Source organism: Rhinatrema bivittatum, chromosome 3 (assembly GCF_901001135.1).
Source record: "Rhinatrema bivittatum chromosome 3, aRhiBiv1.1, whole genome shotgun sequence".
Classification (NCBI taxonomy): domain Eukaryota; kingdom Metazoa; phylum Chordata; class Amphibia; order Gymnophiona; family Rhinatrematidae; genus Rhinatrema; species Rhinatrema bivittatum.
This window is the reverse complement of record NC_042617.1, coordinates 296,230,177-296,246,832: the sequence shown is the minus strand read 5'-3', so window position 1 is coordinate 296,246,832 and position 16,656 is coordinate 296,230,177. Positions and strand designations below refer to the sequence as shown.

General features: G+C 38.9%; 1 protein-coding gene across 10 annotated transcripts in view; it reads right to left on the bottom strand.

Moving 5' to 3' along the window:
• The window catches only part of SENP1 (SUMO specific peptidase 1), a 458,603-nt gene that overhangs the window by 227,828 nt on the left and 214,119 nt on the right, over positions 1–16,656 (bottom strand). The window contains exon 15 of one of the 10 annotated variants that reach the window (XR_003855558.1): positions 12,948–13,061. The exons of 7 other annotated variants lie outside the window; for them this stretch is intronic. Coding sequence is in view for 2 of the 3 variants with exons in the window: in XM_029594999.1 (XP_029450859.1) it covers positions 14,081–14,104 (24 nt within the window). In the remaining variant the exon portion in view is untranslated. Of the gene's footprint in view, positions 1–12,947; positions 13,062–14,065; positions 14,105–16,656 lie in introns of those variants that run through there. 2 more of the 10 variants (XM_029595000.1, XM_029594999.1) reach the window with 2 other exon arrangements.

Here is a 16,656-nt window from a genome sequence, read left to right as displayed (position 1 = left end):
AGGTGGTGAATTCACCTCAGGACTCCAATTATACCGCGATGCTAAGTGCTTCGCGGAAAAAAGAAGACTGAAGGGAGACCCCTGTGACAGGGAATATCATGGCATGCTCAGTAGGCACTCTGGTGCCAGTCAAAAGTTTCATGGAAACTTTTAGAGAAGTTTTTCCGTACATAGGACTCCATTACCGATGTCACCCATATGTGAGGACTAGCATCCTGCTTGTCCTGGGATAATATATACTATTGCTATAGTTTAAGCTTTTATAGTGACTGTTAGCATGCTGGTGATTATTGAAGTTGCAAGATAGTTAATATGGAATATTATAAGGATGAACCTTGGTTATATATTAGCAATGTATTAATGAATAAGCATCTATGTTCCCATTGACTGACCATAAATATGATGCACATATGTACACTGCAAGAGAACCAGTTACTGATTGTATGTTTTTTTTATGTGTGGAAAACAATAAAAAGATTAGAAAAAAAAGAGGTAATCTCTAATTTGGAGGATGATCATTGGGAAGAGTAATTGGCAAGTATAGATTTTTGGATTTCTTCTTGGAATTCTTTATTAGAAAAAGGTGTGGATCTAGCACAGACGTGTGGATCTAGAACAGACGTTAAAAGTCTGTATAAGTGGAAAGGCTCCCTGGTATACTGTATATTTACAAGATATGAAAAGTAAGTTGTGTAGATCAGAAAGGAGATGGTTAAAGATAGGGACAACTATGGATGTTTGGAGAGAGGCAGCTAATGAATATTTTAAGGAAGTGACCTTGATTTAAAAAAAAGTATTACTTTGGAATCATTGTGATAGCTAACTATGGGGGTTATTTTCCAAGCTGCGTTATGGGCTTTTCGCATGCATTAAGGTATTTTTCGCATGTGAAAAGCACCATAACGCATGGTGCAATGCTAATTTAGAAAAGGGGTGGAGTTTGGGGCGGGATTTCTGGCCAAGTGGGCTGGCTTCGCAAATTGCGAAGCCACATCGCACAGTTTTAAGATGGCAAATAACTACACCTTTTTCATTTGCGTTAAGTAGTGCGACATGGCTTTATCGCACTTTGCGATGTTTTCGCACATAGCATTGTTAGTCTTTTAAGCTACCTACCACCACTGCGGGGGGGGGGGGGGGAGAGAGAGAGAGAGACGTGGCTGGTGGACGTGAGGACCGCCTGGTAACTTGCCTGCTTGGTGCGAAGGTGGCAGACCTCACACATCTCCCAGATAGGATTAAAGACAGTGATAGGGAGGAGCCAGCTGTCGTGGTACATGTGGGCACCAATCACATAGGAAAATGTGGGAGAGAGGTTCTGGAAGCCAAATTTAGGATTTTAGGTAGAAAGCTGAAATCCAGAACCACTAGGGTGGCATTCTCTGAAATGCTTCCTGTTCCACGTGCAGGTCCCCAGAGGCAGGTAGAGCTCCAGAGTTTCAATGCATGGATGAGACGATGGTGCAGGGAAGAGGGATTCAGTTTTTTAGGGAACTGGGGAAACTTTTGGGGAAGGGGGAGGCTTTTCCGAAAGGATGGGTTCCATCTTAACCAGAGTGGAACCAAGCTGCTGGCATTAACTTTCAAAAAGGAGATAGAGCAGCTATTAAACTAGAACAAGGGGGAAAGCCGTCAGTCACTCAGCAGTGCATGGTTTGGAGAAATGTATCCTTGAAGGATACTAATGAAACAGGAGAATTAGGGCATTCCAACAGAGAGGTTCCAATAGAAGCAAACAAAGTCCATGTGCCTATATGTAAAAAATCACCGAAGCTAATGATTTCCAAATTATCCCTAACAACTGAAAAGCAGGTTGTTAATTCAAACAAAAAACACACTTTGAAATGTCTGTATGCCAACGCCAGAAGTCTAAGAAGTAAGATGGGAGAGTTAGAGTGTATAGCAGCAAATGATGAGATTGACATAATTGGCATCACAGAGACTTGGTGGAAGGAGGATAACCAATGGGACAGTGCTATCTCAGGGTACAAATTATATTGCAATGATAGGGAGGATTAACTTGGTGGGGGTGTGGCATTTTATGTCCAGGAGGGTATAGAGTACAACAGGATAAAGATCATACAAGAGACTAAATGCTCAGTAGAATCTATATGGGTAGAAATCCCATGTGTGTTGGGTAAGAGTACAGTGATACAAATGGACAAAATGGTCAGACAGATGATGAAATGCTAAGAGAAATCAGGGAAGCTAACCAATTTGGCAGTGCAATAATAATGGGAGATTTCAATTACCCCAATAGTGACTGGGTAAATGTAAGATCAGGACTTGTAAGAGACAAAGTTCATGGGATGTATTAAATGACTGCTTCATGGAGCAATTGGTTCAGGAACCAACAACAAAGGGAGCTATTTTAGAATTAATTCTTAGTGGAACGCAGGATTTGGTGAGAGAGGTAACGGTGGTGGGGTCACTTGGCAATAGTGATCATAACAGATCAGATTTAAACTAATAACTGGAAGGTGGATTAAGTAAATCTACATTTCTAACACTAAACTTTCAAAAGGGAAACTTTGATAAAATGAGGAAAATAGGAAAAAACTGAAAGGTGCAGCTGCAAAGGTTAAAAGTGTTCAACAGGCATGGACATTGTTTAAAAATACAATCCTAGAGGCGCAGTCCAGATATATTCCATGCATTAAGGCGGAAGGAAGGCAAAATGATTACTGTCATGGTTAAAATGTGAAGTGAAAGATGCTATTTTGGCAAAAAACAAATCCTTCAAAAATTGGAAGAAGGATCCATCTGAAGAAAATAGGATAAAACATAAGCATTGTCAAGTTAAATGTAAAACACTGATAAGACAGACGAAGAGAGAATTTGAAATGAAGTTGGCCATAGAGGCAAAAACTCATAATAAAAACTTTTTAAAATATATCCAAAGCAAGAAACCTGTGAGGGAGTCGGTTGGACCATTAGATGACCAAGGGGTTAAAGGGACTCTTAGGGAAGATAAGGCCTTTGCAGAAAGACTAAATGAATTATTTGCTTCCGTGTTTACTACTGAGGATGTTGGGGAGATACTGGATGGGCCGTTTGGTCTTCTTCTGCAGTCATTTCTATGTTTCTATGATACCAGTTCCAGAGATGGATTTCAGGGGTGCTGAGTCAGAAGAACTGAACCAAATTACTGTGAACCTGGAAGATGTAGTAGGCCAGATTGACAAACTAAAAAGAGTAGCAAATCACCTGAACCGGATGATATGCATCCTAGGGTACTGAAGGAACTAAAAAATGAAATTTCTGATCTACTAGTTAAAATTTGTAACCTTTTATTAAAATCATCCATTGTACCTGAAGACTGGAGGGTGGCCAATGTAACCCCAATATTTAAAAAGGGCTCCAGGGGCGATCCGGGTAACTATAGACCAGTGAGCCTGATTTCAGCACGGGAAAAATAGTGGAAACTATTCTAAAGATCAAAATCATAGAGCATATAGAAAGACATGGTTTAATGGAACACAGTCAACATGGATATACCCAAGGGAAGTCTTGCCTAACAAATCTGCTTCATTTTTTTGAAGGGGTTAATAAACATGTGGTTAAAGGTGATCCCGGTAGATATAGTGTATTTGGATTTTCAGAAGGTGTATGACAAAGTCCCTCATGAGAGGCTTCTAAGAAAACTAAAAAGTCATGGATAGGAGGCGATGTCCTTTCGTGGATTACAAACTGGTTAAAAGACAAGAAACAGAGAGTAGGATTAAATGGTCAATTTTCTCAGTGGAAAAGGGTAAACAGCGGAGTGCCTCAGGGATCTGTCCTTGGACCGGTGCTTTTCAATATATATATATATATATATATATATTTTTTTTTTTTTATGATCTGGAAAGGAATATGACGAGTGAGGTTATCAAATTTGCGGATGATACAAAATTATTCATAGTTAAATCACAAGCGGATTGTGATACGTTACAGGAGGACCTTGCAAGACTGGAAGATTGGCCATCCAAATGGCAGATGAAATTTAATGTGGACAAGTGCAAGGTGTTGCATATAGGGAAAAATAACCCTTGCTGTAGTTATACAATGTTAGGTTCCATATTAGGAGCTACCACTCAGGAAAAAGATCTAGGCATCATAGTGGATAATTCTTTGAAATCCTCGGCTCAGTGTGCTGCAGCAGTCAAGAAAGCAAACAATGTTAGGAATTATTAGGAAGGGAATGGTTAATAAAACGGAAAATGTCATAATGCCTCTGTATCGCTCCATGATGAGATCGCACCTTGAATAATGTGCACAGTTCTGATTGCCATATCTCAAAAAAAGATATAGTTGCAATGGAGAAGATACAGAGAAGGGCAACCAAAATGATAAAGGGGATGGAACAGCTCCCCTATGAGGAAAGACTGAAGAGGTTAGGGCTGTTCAGCTTGGAGAAGAGACGGCTGAGGTGGGATATGATAGAGGTCATTAAGATCATGAGAGGTCTTGAACGAGTAGATGTGAGTCAGTTATTTACACTTTCGGATAATAGGACAAGGGGGCATTCCATGAAGTTAGCAAGTAATACATTTAAGACTAATCAGAGAAAATTCTTTTTCACTCAACGCACAATTAAGCTCTGGAATTTGTTGCCAGAGGATGTGATTAGTGCAGTTACTGTAGCTGGGTTCAAAAACAGGTTTGGATAAGTTCTTGGAGGAGAAGTTCATTAACGGCTATTAATCAAGTTTACTTAGGGAATAGCCACTGCTATTATTTGCATCAGTAGCAAGGAATCTTCTTAGTGTTTGGGTAATTGCCAGGTTCTTGTGGCCTTGTTTGGCCTTGGCAATTTCATATTTCCTTATGGAGAGGGAGAGAGAGGGGGAGAGGGAGAGAGACTAGCTATAAGGCCCTCATAGTAGTTAGATATTCATACCTCTATAGGAGGCCCACCTAGTTACTCGAGGTGAGGTTTAGGTAGTAGAATAGGGGGGTAAGGGGCAACTTTGACATTCAGAGTGAGATGTACTAACAGAACAGTGCACTCTTGTGAAGATTTGTTGTCCTTCGGAGTGAGGAAATTCACACAAAGATGAGATTTGTACACTGTTCTCTCAACCTAGCTTCATGTTCCCAAGGTAGAGAGTCCATCAAGCTAGGTTGAGAGAACACTGTATAAATGTCATCTGTGTGTGAATTTTCTCACTCCAAAGGACATCAAATCTTCACAAGAGTGCACTGTTCTGTTCGTACATTTCACTCTGAATGTCAAAGTGGACCCTAACCCCTATACTACTACCTAAACCTTACCTCGAGTAACTAGGTGGGCCTCCTATAGAGGTATAAATACCTAACTACTATGAGGGCCTTATTAGCTAGGTGCTCTCTCTCTCTCTTCCCCCCCCCCGTGGTTGTAGGTAGGAATTACATTAATTGTGGCACTCTGCGGCAATACCTATGCAAAGTGCTAAGATAGCTTATTTATCGCAAAGTGCGCTATTACCATAAAACATGCCCTTCTTCCTATCGCATGCGATAGTTTGATGAATCTAGCCCTTTGAGTCCAGAGTTATCTTTAAAGTGGTCGGGTCAATTTTAGGGGAGGATAATAAACGGAACCTGATTTATGAGGATTTGCCTAGTTGTGATATATTCTGCTTTTTCTTTGAGGAAAACATATCTAATTTGAAAAATTCCATATCTATCGTGAAAGAAGAAGACGTGACTAGCTCGAACCAACCTGATAGGCAAATTTCAGTTGTAGTCAAAGAGGTGGTGGAGAGAATACAATTGCAGGCAGGAGCCTTTGATACTTCACTTGATACTAATACTGTTATATTCAATGATGTGGATGATTTTAAGCAATCTGACAGTCTCTTTGGTGGAAATTAAATCTGTAGTAAATGAGTAAAGAAATCTAAAATGTTTCGATTCTTGTCCTTCTTACCTCATTGATTTATTACCAGATTTGATCTTGAAGGGTTTAGGAAGAGTGATCAACTCTTCAATGACAGAGGGCTCAGTCCCTGATCAATTGAAAAATTGTGTGATGACGCCGATACTAAAAATGCAGAAATGGATCCAAGAATATGTTCCAGTTATAGACCTGTTGCTAATCTTCCTTTTGTAGCTAAAGTTCTGGAAAGAGTAGTATCTTCTCAGATTTCTGATTTTCTAGAAAGAGCTAGACAACTTGATTCTGCTTAGGCAGGTTTTCATAAGAGTTGTAGTATGGAGACTATCATGGTGAACCTAATCGATTCTGTTTTGCCACAGTTAGACAGAGGCTTGCAGTTTTGTTAGTATTTTTCGATTTACCTAATGCTTTTGATCTAGTCGAGTATGATATTGTTTCCCGTTGTCCGTCATTAGGATTACAGGTAACAGTTTTGAAATGAATTTCTAGTTTTCTGGAGAACAAGAATCAAATGATATTTTTTCAGGATCAATTCTCTCATCTGTGTTCTGTAAATTAGGGAGTTCCACAGGGATCTTCATTATCCCCTTTAATGTTCAACATTTACCTATCCCATTAGGGTAACATCATTTGCTCATTTGATTTTACCCCATTTATGTATGCTGATGATTTTCAAATTGTTGTACCTTTGGGAATTGTTCCAGAACAGACTCTCTCTTTTCAGTGAGTGTATGAAAGTAGTGGGTAGACAGTTAAGTAACAATTTCTTAGTTTTGAATCTAATAAACAAATTCTGCAAGCAGGTAAACTAGTCAGGTAAACATCAGGTCCAAGCATTTAGTTAAAGCTAGTGCAGATGTAAATTGACTTGGAATTATGTTAATTCAAATTGGTCAAAGGAGAGTCAAATTGGTTCACTGCCTCACTCCGCTTATAACAGATTAAGATTAGAGCAACAACTGAAAACTTTTCTGAACTCACAGGCATTGAAATCTGTAGTTTATGCCCTTGTTATTACAATTATTGATTACTGTAATCTCGTTTACTGGGGACTCCCAGGTAATTTAATTCAGAAGCTACAGGTGGTCCAAAATATGGTCACAAGATCAGTGCTGGGATGTTCAAGACTAGAATCAGCCACCCCACTTCTTGTGAAATTGCATTGGTTGCTGGTTAGACTGAGATGTAAATTCTAAAGTTTGGTGTTAACTTTTAAGATTCTGCGGGGTTTGGGACCACCTCACATTTAATAAAATCTCATGGAAATGCTCTTTAAGAAACATTCATTCACAAAATGGTGACTCCCATTAACTCCCATTGGTTAAGAGATTTCTACATGTAAGACTACAAAATCGTTCTTTTTCATTGACAGCCCCTAAATTATGAAATGCCCTTCCTCTGTTTATTAGAAAGGAAATTGATTTGATGTGATTTTGGCATAAGATAAAAATATGTCTAATGGTGACTGAGCTTCTGGGAGCAATTTTTAATCTCAGGGTATGACTATGCTTGAAAGGTTAGTAGAGTAGACATCTGATGGTAAAAGAATGATTGAAATATTTGTTTGGCATATGTTTTAAATATTTTTGTGTTATGCTTTAATTTTATATTTTATTGATTTTTGCTCATGTACATTGCTATGAAAAATGTTATTGTAAAAACTGGAACGTGATTGTTTTTATAAATACATATATAAATCTTACTTTATAAGATTCAAAGGAAATTTCAATGTTTCACCATAGCAGAGGAAAACTACCAGTGCCATGTTCTCCCATTTGCCTTCTCTGTAATACCCAGAATTTTCACAGAATGTCTTACAGGTGTTCCTGCTCACTAAAAGAAAAACAATGTTTTTGTCTTCTTGCACCTGGACGATTGGTTTATATTTAGCCAATATCTTCAGGAAACTTATTTATCCATTCTGCTTCATTCCTTAGGATTTCTTTGTGCGCACGAAGGGGCGCACAAAGGCTAGCCCCTTTGTGCGCCCCTTCGTGCAGCCCCTGAGGACAGTGGACTGGTCAGACGTTATCCCGCAGCAACGCGCCTCCCTCACCTACAAATATCTCCCAAACATTTGGCTACACCGGACAACAAACAAAATCACTAATCACCCTGTCCCCTCAAGGACAACTAACGCTGCACCTTCACCGGCCAATATCCCTCACCTGCCTCAGCAATCTCAGAATGTCTCCTTCTTTCCCAATCCCAATCCTCCCTCATTGTCCACCTTCCAAAGGCCTTCCAACTCGACAGGCCCATCACCACAACCTCAAAACCATATCTCCAATTATGATCACTCCCTTCACCCAACTGCTAGGCCTCACACTATTTTCGTTAACATTATTCAATGCTCAATCCCTATCAAAGAAATCAGTAATACTAAACGACTATCTCGTCGATGTGAAGCCGGATATATGCGCAATTACTGAGACCTGGCTCAAACCTTCAGACACTGCAATAATTAATCAACTACCCACAGTGACATACAATTTCTTTTCCATCCCACGCCAGGGAAGAAAAAAAGGAGGAGGAATCCTCCTAGCTACAAAAAAGGACCTCAGATTCACTCAGCACTCCACCAATACAAACTCTAAACTCGAAATTGGCTTCTTCTCTTCAGACAAACTCCAAATTCTACTTGTCTACGCCCCTCCAGGTGTCCTGGAAACAGACGCCTCTCCTCTGGTCGAACTAACCACCTCCCTCATCAATCTGGACGCCCCAGCTATAATCTTAGGAGACTTCAACCTCCACGTCGACAACTCTATACTATCACCCAACTGCGAAGCCTTACTCACAGCATACTCCGCTTTAGGTTTCTCTCAACTAGTCAACAAACCCACACACAAAGCTGGCCACACGCTTGACCTCATCTTCGTCAATACAGCAATTAAACCTGTTCAGCACCCCACGTGCACGAAGGTCCCTTGGTCAGATCATTCCCTCGTAACATCTTCATTCTCAATAAAAGATACCAGTCCATCTCGCATACCCTCCCCTTGCTTCACTTACAGGAAAACATGCTCCATGGAAGATCTTAGCAATCACATATCATCACATCTCACTCAAGTAGATCTCACCAATCCGAATTCAGCTCTACGATCTTGGAACACCATCACGGAATCCATTGCCAACAAGCTATGCCCTCTAACAACAAAAAAACCACACCCCAATTCATCCAAAAGACAACCATGGTTTACACCAGAGCTAAAAAAGCTTAAACTACTGCTAAGACAAAAAGAGGCTAAATGGCGCAAAAACCCATGCACCATCACCCTATCTACCTATAAATCAACTCTTCACCAATATAAATCCAATACATTAAGATCCAAGAGGAACTATTACGCATCCAAGATCCACCACCTAGTCTTTGACGCTAAAGCCCTCTTTAGCTACGTTTCTAATCTCACACAAACAAGCCCTCCAGAAATCGCTCTCACCCAAGCTAAATCTAAAGCGGAAGAACTAGCAATATTTTTCAACAACAAAATCAGCAAACTTCTAAAGCAGCTTCCCACTAACACAGTTTCTACATCTACCTCACCTCAGACCGCCGTCAACAATACCCGCTTAGTTGAACTGGAACTCACTTCCTCCATCGAGATCCAAGATATTCTACGGAAAATGAAACCATCCTCACACCCATCAGATCACATCCCCTCGAAACTGCTTCTATCAATTCCGGACACTATCTCCAAATCCCTGTCAGACATCATAAACTGCTCAATAACACAAGGATCTTACCCAGATGACCTCAAATTGGCCTCGCTCAAACCACTACTCAAGAAACCAAACCTAGATCCTAATGACCCAAACAACTACCGACCAATCGCCAACCTCCCCTTCATAGCCAAGATCATGGAGAAATTGGTAAACACCCAACTCTCAAACTACTTAGAAGAAAACAACCTCCTATTCCCATCACAATACGGATTCCGCAAAACACTTAGCACGGAGTCCCTCCTCATCTCCTTGACAGATCACCTCATCCTGGGCCTTGATAAAGGACAAGCCTTCTTACTGATCCTACTGGACCTTTCGTCAGCCTTTGACACCGTTAACCATTCCCTACTCATTAACCAACTAGCCTCCTTAGGTATCTCAGGCACAGCACTCTCCTGGTTCATATCATTTCTCAGCAACAGAAGATTTAAGGTCAAGCTACAGAACAAAGAATCCGCACAACACCCTTCATCAGTAGGAGTCCCACAGGGCTCTTCCCTGTCTCCTACTTTATTTAATATTTACCTCATACCGTTATGCCAACTTCTCACCGACCTCAACCTCAAACATTTCCTGTACGCTGATGATATCCAGGTCCTGATCCCCATTAAGGATTCCCTTGCAAAAACGCTGACTTACTGGAACACATGCCTTCAAAAAATTCAACTCCTCCTCACCAGCCTCAACCTGGTACTAAATTCCGGCAAAACTGAACTCCTGCTCATCACCTCTGAGAACAGCACCATCACCTCGACACAACAAGACACACCAACAATCACACAAGTGAGAGACCTAGGAGTCCTAATTGACAATCGCCTGAATTTCAAAGCCACTATCAACAAAACAACTAAAGACTGTTTCTACCAACTACAAGTGCTGAAAAGAATTAGACCGCTTTTCCATGCCCAAGATTTCAGACCCATCCTGCAAGCAATCATTTTTTCAAAATTAGACTATTGTAACACCATCCTACTTGGTCTTCCCGCTTCTTATACCAAACCACTTCAGATGGTACAAAATGCAGCTGCACGAATACTGACCAATTCCAGGAGAAGGGATCACATAACCCCCATCCTAAAGAGCCTCCATTGGTTACCTATACACTTTAGAATAATATACAAGGCCATCCTTACCACATACAAAAATATCCACCTATTGGCTCCCATCGACCTACAGATCCCTCTCCAACTACATAATTCATCAAGACCAACAAGAGATGCATACAAAGGAACGCTACAGGTACCACCGCCCAAATCTACCAGACACATCACACTAAGAGATCGGGCATTCTCGACAGCCATTCCACCGTTATGGAACTCCATCCCCTCAAACCTCAGACTGGAAACATGCATCTCAACCTTCAAAAAAAGACTAAAGACATGGATATTCACACAAGCATTCCCGGACTCAAACTGATCTATTTCATCCATACCAATCCCTACCTTCACCTACACCATGATTAACCATCTCCGCTATCGTTTATATGTTTGAATTAATGACCTGTCCTTTCTCTTCTTCCTCTGCCAAGTTCTAATCACCCTGTTATATGTAACTGCCTTTTCTGCACCATTGTTTTAGTTTATGTTTACGATACACCCTTGTTTTATGTGAACCAGCATGATGGGACTGCGTTCTCGAATGCCGGTATATAAAAACCCGAAATAAATAAATAAATAAAATAAATATCCAACATGAAGCCATCTCATATAATAGACTTCATGGGGCCCATCTGGACAGCCCAGTGGAAAGCGTTTCTGCCTTAGAGAACAGATAAATTATCAAAGCTTATCCTATGGATCAAGCACTAAAGAAAAGCTTCTGTCCTCTTTTTCACCAATATGTTAAGTTACATGGCAGCAACAATCTATGTCAGTACTTTTGCACACTCAGTGGGAGCAATAGTTTTAATAAAACCAACATCTCCAACTGTTGATAAAGTGAGAATATTTAATACTCTCATCAGGTCTAGGACATGGTTAGAGTCATACAATATATTTAAAAGATCAATTCTTTAACTAAGATAAGTTTCAAGAAAGATGTTTCCAATCCAGTTTAAGGAGTTCATCAGAGATTTCTCCAAAGAACATGGTCATTAGAAGAGAAGGCCTCTCATCAACCACCTAGAATTGACAGCAATTTTCAAGGCTCCGAAAGTGTTCATTCCATGTTTGAAGAATAAAATAGAGTTCATCCAGATAGACAACTAGGTGGTACTGTTTTATAACATGGGGGAACAGGGTCATACAAACTTTGCCTGGAAACTTCCAAAATTTAGAAATGGAAAATTTCCCAAGAATTTGTTCTCTTTATCTTCCAGGGAACCAAAACCATATACACAGCTTAAGTTGTCAGCAATAACCGCACAGTCACTATATGACCACATAGCACAAGAATATTTTCAACTATGGGGAACTCTGCAAATCAATTTCTTTGCAATGTGCCCAAAAAAGGTTCCCATATTTTGCTTCATGAGACCAGCAAGGAGCAAACTGGTAACAGATGTGTTGTGAATTAGGTGGAATCTACAGCTTCTCTATGCACTTCCCCCAATTCTGCTCATTTCAAGAACTGTTAAAAAAAAAAAAATATTAAGAAGGGAAGGAGATTAAATGATATTTAAGTCCCTTTTCAGTTTCATAAACCATGGCTAGGCTCCAACGCCTAAACTCAGAGGTGGCTAACTCTTGTTCTCAAGATTCACAAACAGGCCTGGTTTTCAAGATAGCCTTAATGAATATGCATGAGATTTATTTGCATATAATAGAAGCAGTGCATGCAAACATCATGCATATTCATTAAGGCTATCCTGAAAACCAGGCCTGTTTGTGGCTCTTGAAGACCAGAGTTACACATCCCTTGTTTAGCTATCTGACCACCGATAAAGTTGCAGACGTTTCCATCCTTCAACATAGTCTATGGCTTTGATGGCTTGGATGTTGAATTCATTTCATCCATACAGCTGCTTACCAGAATAAAGGAAATGCTTTGCTTTGAGGAAGTTTTCTACCAGAAGGTCTTTCAACTTTAAATGCAAAAGATTTACTATCTTGTGCTCAAAATTCAGACGAGACCCTTTAGAAGTCCTATTTCTCTTTTACTTCAATATCTACTAAGCCTTCCCATACCTACAGTACCTGAATGTAATCTGCTTTGAAATGCCGAAAAACGGAATAGAAAAATCTAAAATAAATAAAATAAACAAACTCTGGTTTGAGTTCACTTTAGTCCATCACAGCATATCATGAGAATTCAAAAGGTATTACTATTTCCCTATCAGCCTACTGTTGCCAAATTTAAGAAAAGGTATCACAACTGAACCTCAAATGAAAGAATAATAAATAAATACATACTGCTGTACCTTGGGATCTGAATGTAGTCTTTGCTCAGCTCATGAAGCTGCCATTGAAACCCTTAATGGCAGAATTAAGATTCCTTCCTTGGAAAGTTCTATTTTTGATAGCAGTTACTTCTGCTTGAAGAATAAGTAAAATTACACGTACAGTCTCATACTCTCTTTATATTCAATTTTTTTCACAACAGAGTAGTTTTGAAAATGCATCCTTAATTTCTACCTATGATGCGTTATCAATTTCATTTAAATCAATCCACTGTGTTACCAACATTCTTTCCAAAACTGCATGCCCATAAGAGCAAGCAGCCTCTTCATACAGTGAAGTTATAGAAGAGCTTTATTTTTCTATTTGCCAAGGACACAATCCCACAGAAAATTCTCACAACTGTTCATTTCTTTTAATCCAATCAAACAAGGCTTTTCAGTTACAAAGTGAACTCTTTCTACTTGGATCTCTGACTGCATCACTTACTACTACAATCAAACAAGCCCACATCTTCAAAGTAAAGGCCCATCAGATTAGAGCTAAGCAACTTCTTCAGCGCATCTGCACTCTACTTCTATAGAAGATATCTGCAGATCTGCTACATAGTCTTATATCCATACCTTAACTGCTCATTACTGCCTACAGACTGCTTCACCTCAAAACAACAGTGTTGGACAGGCAGTTCTTCAAAGCTTATTTATCTTTTTCATCCTCAAGCAATATACACAGGTTACAATGATCTACTCAGAAAACACAGCAGAAGCCGATCCAATTTTGCAATGTAGCAACCAGAAGAAGACGGATCAGTAAAAATGATTATCACAGTACGTAGGCCCAACTCTGGCCGAGTTTCGCTCTGTGCTTAGAGCTGCCTCAGGGGCAACTATAACAATAAAACATGTATAAAACATTTAAAAACATATAAATATGAGATGACATCACAATGAACATAAATCATAAAAAATAATAAGTAACATTTAAAATAATGCATAATCAATCAACTTAAAATATATAAAAATACACAAGACAACAATGATGTATGTATCTGTATATAGGAACTAAAACCATTTCAGATATTCTTATACCTGTAGTGCTTGTTCAGTAATTTTCATACGAATAGTGTGCACATGGTCCTTTTCATCTTTGACAAAAGTTATCGCCGAAAATGGTAACACTGCTAATGTAGTAATAAAAGTGAAAAGATAATGTCAGTATAGCCCTTCATTATAACTAAATGTGCCACTTGTTTGTAACTCTTTAATAAAAACATTAATCCAAACATTGTACTGAATGTGTCTGTGTCCTTATATCTTTGCCCTTTGATGAATACAAGGCGTATAAGTTAAAACAATCTCTGTACCATGCGGTCAAACACCTTAAAAATAAAACAAAATAATGGATATTCTATAACGTGAATCAAAATGATGTATAAAAAATCCTAAAAAGAGATTATAATCACAGCGAACCACATTAAAAACTCTAATTGCTAGAGTGTCATGCAACAAAAAGTATGAGATATGCCTAAAAGATGGCCCCCCATCTACATCTATCCTAAAAAGAAATAAAAAATAAAAAAATAATTACAGCACAATAAATGTGTGACCAGAAAAACAAGATATCTATGGTGAATTGTATACTAATTCACCATAGATATCTGCGATTACTGCAGATTACTAAGATCTCACCCAGAATTAAAATAATTTAAAAATAGCTTGCCGTTGCTCATTTTATATGCACAATGTAGGTGTAATTATCGCCAAGACAACCGGAAATACCTTTGCCGACTGCACTTGAGCCATGAGAACAATTATACCAACCAAAAACATAAAAACGAGGTTATAAAAATACAAGTGCCAAGAAATGTTAGGGCAACAATGGGATTAATACAGTTTTATTAATGCTGCCGCTGTCAAATTAAACATAAAAGCTTTTAATACTAATTCGGTACACTGTTAGAAAATTAAAAACTTTAGAATTTGAAGCACACTGAACTATTTTAAACAACACTATGTTGAATCACGCTGAGCTGACCTCACCATGTTGAAACCGACTTATACGCTAATCTCCTGGTATGCAGGCAATAACTGCACAATACTACAAATCTTACCCGATACCTATTTATACTGCATAATGGCATTTTACACATGTACACATGCCCATTTATTCTACTTATATAACTCCGAAATTAGTCACATTTAAAATTTCAGCGTTTCTCACATCACTCAAACCGGAAATGACAACTTGCTACTCATTCAACACAGTAACTTTACTGTGCACTTACTGTTGACAATTATTGCGATGTCCGAATGAGACAATGTGGAAGCTAGTGGTCCAGTGGACCAATAATGCATGCAATAAATAACAGAGAACGGGGGACCAAAATTAAAACACGATTAAAAGGGTTCTACTAATACCCAAATACATATCTCTAAAACAATATAAAAGGTCTGCAAAAATATAAAAGGACTGAAAAAATTAAGATGGAGATGCCATGTCTCTAAAACAGTAAGAGGGCTATAAAAGTGGAACCGGAGGAATAAAATTAAAAATGGAACTGGAGGAATAAAATGAACCACATAGGCTGAGGGCAGAATGTTAACCTACAATTATAAATGAAAATAAAAATAAAAGAACAAATAAACACCAATGAGAATTAAATATTCAATAAAATATTATGAAAGGATTAAATAAATATAAAAATAGTGGTGCCAATGCCAAAAACATTAATGATATACTGACATTATATTTGCACTGTACAGTTGCCCTGCATATTCATGCCATCTTATAGTGCAATAATATGATGTAGAAGGGTTCTACAAATACACGGTATAATCAATTTCATTGTTCAGTCCATCAGGTATCAGAGTCTTGAAATCATAAATGAATTTCTGTTCCAATTTTAAAAGCATTCTATTCAAATTACCACCTCTCCAATTTAATTGTGGTTTCTTAATAATGCAAAATTTATAGTCCATGAATGTATGCCCTACTAGAACAGAATGTTCGACTAATGGTTTACCCTCACTTTTCCTATTAATAGCACTCTTGTGTTCTATAATTCTTTTGTTGAACGGCCTAATTATAGAAACATAGAAACATAGAAATGACGGCAGAAGAAGACCAATCGGTCCATCCAGTCTGCCCAGCAAGCTTCACACTTCTTTTTTTCTCATACTTATCTGTTTCTCTTGGCTCTTAGTAACCTTAGGTTCTATTTCCCTTTCACCCCCACCATTAATGTAGAGAGCAGTGATGGAGCTGCTTCCAAGTGAAATATTAAGTTTGATTAGTTGGGTAAGTGGCAGCATAGCTCTCTGCCGTTGAAGCAGAGAGCAATGCTGGATATGCGTGAAGTATTAGTTTTTCTTCTCCCCTGCCGTTGAAGCAGGGAGCTATGCTGGATATGCATTGAAAGTGAAGTATGCCTTGAAAGTCACATTAACTATCATCAAATATTGAAAAGCCTAATAATTGGTAATTGAATAAGCCTAATAATTGGTAATACCTATAGCCCATGAACCCACCCCTGTTTTTTTGTTTTGTTTTTTTTTAATTTGGAGATGGCAGCCCTCCATCCTTCCGCTCCGTGAAGGTGGAACACCAACCACTGGCCACTGGCATCCCGCTCCGTGAATGCCTCTATGGCTACTGCCGCTCCATGCAGTGTTTTGCTGCCTCCTCTTTATACGCGTCCTCTAGACCTGATGGATCCACAGTGTTTATCCCACA